This window comes from Marmota flaviventris, chromosome 17 (genome assembly GCF_047511675.1).
Source record: "Marmota flaviventris isolate mMarFla1 chromosome 17, mMarFla1.hap1, whole genome shotgun sequence".
In the NCBI taxonomy this organism is placed as follows: domain Eukaryota; kingdom Metazoa; phylum Chordata; class Mammalia; order Rodentia; family Sciuridae; genus Marmota; species Marmota flaviventris.
In genome coordinates this window covers 30,254,515-30,262,626 of record NC_092514.1, presented here as the reverse complement: position 1 = coordinate 30,262,626, position 8,112 = coordinate 30,254,515, and the positions used below count along the sequence as shown (strand labels likewise).

Here is an 8,112-nt window from a genome sequence, read left to right as displayed (position 1 = left end):
GTATCCACTACCATAAAAAATTGTATCAAGTGAAAAAAAAAAGAGATTTAGAACGAATGGGCATCTAAAGATGGAAAATATCTACATTACCACATTCAAGTTAACCAAAAAAGTTATGACAGATTAATAAAAAAATTCTTGGTATTGAACTAGGGGCATTTAACCACTGACCCATATTCCCAGTCCTTTTTTAAAAAAATTATATTTGAGTTAGGGGTCATTAAATTGCCCAGAATGGCCTCAAACTTGGGACACTCCTCCCTAGCTTCCTGAGTAGCTGGAATTGCACACATACAACACAGGTCAAGCTGTGTGTATTTCTTTGTTGTCTATACTCTACAAGACAAATCTACTTAGCACAACTCAAGAAGCACATTCTTTGGAAAAGTAGACATTAATTTACATACATACATATACATGTGTGTATATATGTAAGTCTCTAAACCGTCTGCATATCTAAGCACCTTCCCTCCAAAAATCTGACAGACCCTCCACAGGGCCCCATGAGCTCCTGTTCTGCAGCCAGATAAACTCCTACATTATCAACCTCTACTATGAATTTATTAAAATTTCTTTCACTAACTGGCATTTCCATGTTTCCCAGGTTGTTCTTTTTCAAGTTCACTCAAAGAGTGCCCCTAGGAATTCTTAATCAATGTTATCTATAAATAAAGTTTCCAGTAATAGACACCAAATATATTCCCAGGGCAAGCTCCCTAGAGAGCTCCAATCACATTACCTCATTTTCCCTGATGGTGTGGAAGTGTTAACAAGGCCCATTATTTAATGGACATGCAGAAGAACCAGCCACTCCACCCACCTCTGCAGCCTTCTCCTCTCTAGGACTTGCTGACTTGCTGATGAGGAGGTTCTGCTCTGCCCTCACTTGGATGTGTCTGGATGCAAAAAGTAAGTCTTGCTCCATGCGAGATCTGATTAGTTGAGATAAAACCTAATGGATACCTAACTGCAAGTGATGTCTTCAATTTTACATGACTTCCATTTATTTTAGAATGTTGCAGGGAGAGAAATCAGACAAAGGCTCAGGTAAATGGGTGGATTATTTGCATTTTACAACCAGTCAGAGTTTAAATTCCCCACCACATCTGCATATCAGTTATGTACAATAACACATGTCTACTTCTAGCTGGACAGTCTTATTTATATTCCAGATGGGAATTGCTGCTAATTCCGACTTCTGTGGCTGTTTAAATAACTTTAAATCTGTTGAGGAATGTTGACAACATCAAATGGCTCACTCCACGGAGATGAATCCTCTTTATCATCCCCCATTACTTACTTGAAGATATCCACAAATAACATTGTTTTAGCTTTCCAATTTTGCAGGAATTGTGAGCTAATGCATACTGCCTCTGATAAACATACCTCAGATGTAGGGGACCAGCTTGCTTCATGTGCACCCCCAACTGCTATCATAGACTCAGGTCTAATTGGGGAAGCATGGGGTGAATGTGTCTCCAGAAAACTCCAACTGTGCAGAGAAAAGATATAAAGTGTTCACACTTATTGAGCAAGAATAATGCACCAGATACTCTTAGAGAATTGCCTGTGAATCCTGTTTAAGCAGGAGTTTATTTACAAGCATGTGGACACTCAAGACATCATAACCATGTAGACACTGCAAGCCTGAAGTCCTTGACTGACCAGCTGTGAGAAGGACACAGATGGCCTTTCTGTGAGGTATGTGGTCAGCCTATAGTCTTTGTGGGGATAATTGAAAAAAAAATAAGAAAGAAACCAAAAGACCAATTGTGTCTGTCCTTGTAAAGCTGAAGTGTGAAGAGAGGACAGAAGGCAGCCTAGGTCATCTAGCAGGGGGAAATGGGTGATAAGAGGAGGGGGTGGGAAGGAAGAATTCAGGCAGGACAGTGGCAGCTGGGATCCCAGGGACAACAACAGCAGTGCCTCCATCTGAAGAACATGCCTCTGCTAAGGGATTGCACTAAGGAGCTTCAGTTCAGGACCACCTACCTGTCCCCTCCAACACCTGGCAACACCCTAAAGGAAAGCACACAGATTCCTGAAGATGCAGGAACGTGAGATGCACACTGCTGGGTTGATACACCTGTTTTAAACTATTGTTTCATATGTGGTTTTCATGATTTATTTTTTGGCAATGGAAACGATGCTTTCTCTTTTGCAATTACATACACACTCAAGCAGAAAGGCAGATAAACAGGCTATTAACCCTGGGGAACAAATGTATTCATGGGCCAGTGAGAGCAGTAGCATGCTCCCACAGGACATTTCTTTCATTGTTTAGCATCCTCTAGAAAGAAGAGTATTTGAGGATACTGGGTTAAAGCTTAATTTTGTTAACAAAGACATTCTCAGGGGAATAATGTTTTACTGTTAAGAAGGCACAAGTTTTCACAATGCAAATGTTCATTAGCACAATTTTAAATTCCAGAACTACTAATATTAGCAAACATCTGAACTTCAGTGACTCTTGGTGAGACCCACTATATTCTATTCACCTCCATGAACAATTGGTAACAAAGGTTTTGTCATCCATCCAAGCATGCATCCCACACTCAGGATTTGACATCTCTCTTCCAAAATCCCAGGGATGACCTCACCATCCAGGGTTCCTCAGGTCCTCTTGCAATGAGGGAGGACTGAGGAAGTGGTTCAGGGATGGAAAGGGGGGACATGTGGCTCCCAACCCTCCTGGATTAGCCTCAGCCCAGGCGCACACTCTCACCTATTCTTTGAACCTTGAACCAGGAGCCATAGACGCACCTGGGTGTCTCTGGCATGAGTCAGGTGGGCATTCTGCTAACTGCTGCTTCATCCCTGACCACCTGAGCATTCACACCCTTCTGGGTTTCCCCAAGGACCTATATGCACACCCATCCCCACACCATTCTTTGAATTATTTTTCTTTGCACTTGACAGGGGATATATGTGACAGGTTGCATCAGGAATTCTAGGAAGGAGAAGACCCCAAGGTACCTCTCCTACACTATAGGTACTCTAGAGGTTGAACTCTGCACAACTTGCCATTCCCCAACTATTGCACAGATGTCTCCATCCAACGGAAAATTCCAAGACTGCCCCCAAAAGCTGCTCAGGAACATAGCTTTGGTAGCAGCCACACCTAAATCAATGCTCTTTAGTGTTCTCCAAGTCCATTCTATCTGCCCACTGGCTGGCCTGGAGTCAATGATTGGAGGGTCCCACTCAACTGTCCTCTTTCAGTTCTTACTAATGTTGAATACAGAGAGGAGCTGTGGGAATCAGAGATGGACTGTGTTCTTGGCTGTCCAGTTCTGCTGAGGATAGGGAATGCCTCCCCTGGAGTTTGGGCAAATTGGGGAAGGGCAGGCTCAAAACAGCAGATAAGCTTCTTCTAGTGTGGTTCTGTTGAGTGTCTGCAAGGTTCCTAACTGTCCTTATGGAGGAGCTTGAGTACTCCCACTGCTGGAAATGCTAGAGCAAGCTCCTACAGATCCACATTGAAAAGCCAAGTGTATGAAGGGCAATGTCTCAGGTTGCACTCAGGCTGCTCACTCCTTTATTCTCCACTGAGCACCAACTGGGCTTTGTCCTGAGCACTGACTGCATAAAGAGAAAGACAGGGCCCCATCCTGCTCAGAAGGATTATGCCTGAAGTGGGAAAAAATGGCAAGTAGGAAATAAATACTAAACCCAGACCTCTAAGTTGCAGGGATTTGGTACGCACACCTAGAATCAAGGCTTACATCAAGTTTATGCATTCAGTAAAAGACAATTTCCCTGGGCGTTAGCAGAGTTGTTCTATAAAAGATTCCTCAAAACTGTTTTTAGGTATTCTAACTCCAATATGTTTATTGTGATCAACATAACCTCAATGTGTTTGAGGATATGAAACAATTCTAGGACACTTCCACATGAGATGACAGTGGACAAAAATTTACATGGATGTATTTAATCATATCACAGGAAACATTCCACTGTTGATTTTCTTACTCTCTTATTTCACTTAGCATGAAGTTCTCCAGTTCCATCCCTTTTCCCCAGCTCCATCCATTTACCAACAAATGACATCATTTCATTCTTTTTTTATGGCTCAGTAAACTCCATAGCATATATAGACCACATTGTCTTTATCCATTCACTCTTCATAGGCACCTGGGCTGATTCCATATCTTAGCTATTGGGAGTCATGCTGTAAACATGGAGGGATGTGGCTGTGTCACTATAGTATGCTGATTTTAGCTCTTTTGGATGAATACAATGCAGTGGGACAGCGAGCTCATATAGAGGTTTCATTTCTAATCTTTGGAGATATCTAGTGTTTCCAAAAGTATTATTCCATACTGCAAAATCCAGTTGTTTGAGTTACACATGGCACAATGATCAAGAATCTTCTAAAAGACAAGGCTTTTTCTGCAGGTCATAGAATGAGCTCTGAAGAATGGGCTTCTACTTTATTCTTTCTGAGAAAAGAGGTCCATCCTACCTCCTTTCAGGTAACATTTGCAGTATAAAAAGAGACCCAGCCAAACTTCACAGACAGATGGAATCCTGATTGGCAGTTAACACATTCCTGTTATCTCCTGTATGTTCTGCTAAAAGGTTTGCTGAAGAGTGACTGCATTTAATTCTCTGTCTTAACCCCCTCCTCCTTCTCCTCTACCTCCTTATCTGGTCCTCCTTCATCCATATCTTTTGTTCCTTGTCATTGGTTTTTGTTGTTGTTTTGTGTTTATATTATTACCTAGAAGTTGATCTAGAAGTTGAGGTAGTCTTTCTTGGTTTTTAACATATTAAATATTTTCTGATCAATATGTTAATTGAACTTCACAAATTAAAAAAAAATCATTTACTAATTTAGTAAATCCTGAAACTACAAAAGAACAGTAAAATCATTCAACTTTACAAAAAAAAAATAAAATAAAATCAATAGTTTAGGGAAGGACAGCAAAATTGACACCAGTAAAGGGAATTGGGCAAGAAGGTAATCATACAAAAAAATCTAGGAGTGCTTGGGGAATCTATAGGCAGTCACACTATGAGAAAGGAAGGAGTTAAAAAATACACATCTCTCCATTGGCTAAAACATCACTGATGGAGTTAATGTTGAAACACCATAAAGTGGCGAACTGTGGCAATGTATGAAGTAAATACATGAAACTTCTTACCTGAAGCCATCCAAAATGAAGGGGGAGGAAAAATTGATGAGACATCTCTCCTCTCTTATCATCTTTCCTCTCTTCTCCTCTTCTCTCTTCCCCTTCTCCTCTCCTCTCCTCTGTTCTCCCCTTCTGTCCTTGTTCTCCCTTTCTGTCCTCTCCACTCTCTCTCTTCCATGAGGCACTGTTTTACAGCAATGTGATAAGAGCAGTTGTCTTAGACACAGGCTGCAGATTGGTTCATCAAAATCATCACATAATTCCCAGAGTTATGATCATTGCATAAGCTGCTTCTTAGGCGTTTTTCCACTGAGAGAAGATGTACCTCTGTAGACAAAAGCCCTTCATGGACAAGGTTTCCAGCTCATCTCCTGTTTCTGTTCTCTTGCTTAGATCTCTGTGGCCACTGCATCAGAACACAACTTCAGAGAGGTAGAAATGTTCAATCACACCAGAGTGACCCAGTTCATCCTCAGGGGCTTCTCAGACATCCCAGAATGGAGATTAGTGGTCGTCTTATTTTTCTCCTTGGTTTATGCCTTTGCCCTCCTGGGGAATATCTCTGTCATCACAGCTGTGGTTAGAGACAGCCGCCTCCACTCGCCCATGTACTTCTTCCTGAAGAATCTGTGTTTTGTGGATCTGAGCTACATCTCGGTCACCATCCCCAAGGCACTGGAAACCACCCTTCAGGGATCTGGGGTCATTTCCTACTTTGAGTGTGTCACTCAGCTTTACATGTTTTTTACACTTGCTTCGACCGAGTGCTTTCTGCTCACGGCCATGGCTTATGACCGGTGCATGGCCATCTACAGGCCCTTGCTCTATGGGGCCATCATGAGCCAGAGGCTTTGCTGTGCCTTGGTGGTCCTGGCCTGGGTGGGCGGGGCCATCTATGCAGCCTTCCTGGCCCTCAACACCTTCTCCCTTCCCTTCTGTGGGCCCAACGTTATTGAGCACTTCTTCTGCGACATTCCTCCTATCATGAGACTCTCCTGTGCCGACTTCCACTCCAGCGAGGAGATGGTCTTCGCTGTGAGCAGCTGTGTCATCATGAGCTCCTTTGCCCTCAAGGTCCTCTCCTACATCCGCATCATCTCCACCCTCCTGCGGATGCCCTCCGTGGATGGCCGGTGGAAGGCCTTCTCCACCTGCTCCTCCCACCTGACCACGGTCCTTCTGTTTTACACCAGTGGAAGCTTCACCTACTTGAGGTCTGCGTCTCGGTACTCCCCCACCCAGGGTCGCCTGGCATCCATTTTCTACTCCATCCTCACCCCTTCCTTGAATCCTTTCATCTACTGTCTGAGGAACCGAGACATGAAGGTTGCGCTACACAGACTGTACTGTCAGAGAAAGTTCTGAGTGCTAGTGTGGGCTCTTGTCCAGGGGTCTGACGACCAGAGGGTGCAGACAAACTTTATCCCATTCCTCCCCTTGATTCTTCACTCTGTAGATCCCTCCCCACACGGCCACCTGCTGCCGCAGTCTGGCTGGGCACAAATCACGAGCCACTCAAGCAGGAACAACCTTTATTTCTGAACTCCACCAGCACACTCCACACACGCTCCCCAGGAACTCTCCCAAACGCCACCCACGCGGCTCCTCCAGGAATACCACACACCAACCAGAACTCCCACCACCGGAACTTCACTAACCAATGGGAACTCTTCAGGAATCCCCGCGAGAGCTTAACCGGAACTCAATGGGAACTCCTCGAGAACTCAAAAGTCATCATCTTAATGGCTCACTGGCGTCACCTCGTAACCACTACTTCTGGCAAAAATGCCATGCGTCATCCCGACTCGGCTGTGGTCCTCAACATCTCCCCCCTTCTCTTTAATTAAACAACAAGCAATGTGGCTTAGGGACCTTGCCTGTTAGGTTGTCCAATACTACATATGATCCTTACTCATCATCGGATGAGCTGACCTCAAGGCGTCAGCCTCCAGTCTTAGGTTGGTACCACTGCAATTGGATCTTACCTGCCACTGACTACCATTCCAGCATACAACCATACTTGTGGATAGGCCTTTGCACCAGTGGGGGGGGGTGAGGTTCTTTGCCTCACCTCTGTTGGCCCCCAAATTTGGCCTTGGTGCCAGTGGGGGGGTGAGGTACTTTGCCTCACCTCTGTGGGCTCCCAAATTTTAGACCATCACTAGCAGAAGGGAGGAGGATGCAAAATGCCATGACACCAAGCCAAATGATGGCTCTTTTTGGAAAAATTGTACCACCAATGACACCATCTGCAAAGATACGCCAGCACTACCACAATTCACTGCACCAATAGATAGTTCACAATGCATACAAGTGATACATAGTCCAGACAAGTTCTGCAAGCAGTTCAAAGCAGAGGAATCCATCAATATGTCCATTTCCTCCCAAAGTAAATCAAATCCTTGATTGAACATTACTTGTTGAGTTACTATTCATTGATGCATCAGTTTATACAGTTTGTTGTAATAGCTATCGTAGAAGCTGTAGTTTGGTTTTATCTTTGTCTTCACTGGCACTGGGATGAAGATAAGAATTCTGGCAATGATGGCTAAAAAAAAATTATGTAACATTCCAGCAGGCACTAAAAGAAACAATTTTCTAAACAATTTACATTATCCTGAACAGAATTATTAAATATAATGAAAAGGAAAGGTGAAAGTAAACAAACAGATCTGTTAACCTCCTTATTTGTTCACATTTTAAAACAATCCTCAACAGCTGTTTACCTAATTTAAATTAAACCATTTAAATCACGTGAATAAAAAAAAAATTTGGATCCATTTTTTCATGAGCGCTCCTCATATATGATATATGACATACACACATACAGACATACAAAACAAAACAGAATTGTGCACACATAACACAATACATACAACACATAACATAATAATAAAGGCCTTGAGCTTTTCACAGGTGAAATCTCCATTGCAATGTTTAAAAACTCCACAGTCAAATAATATAACTGATCAGA

At 43.2% G+C, this 8,112-nt stretch overlaps 1 protein-coding gene across 1 annotated transcript; it reads left to right on the top strand.

The window, feature by feature from the left end:
* Positions 1 to 5,576: 5,576 nt before the first annotated feature.
* Positions 5,577 to 6,503, top strand: LOC114082557 (olfactory receptor 10A7-like). The gene has a single exon (XM_027923731.2). It carries the CDS (start codon positions 5,577 to 5,579, stop codon positions 6,501 to 6,503), a length of 927 nt encoding a protein of 308 aa, XP_027779532.2.
* The last annotated feature ends 1,609 nt before the right edge of the window (positions 6,504 to 8,112 follow it).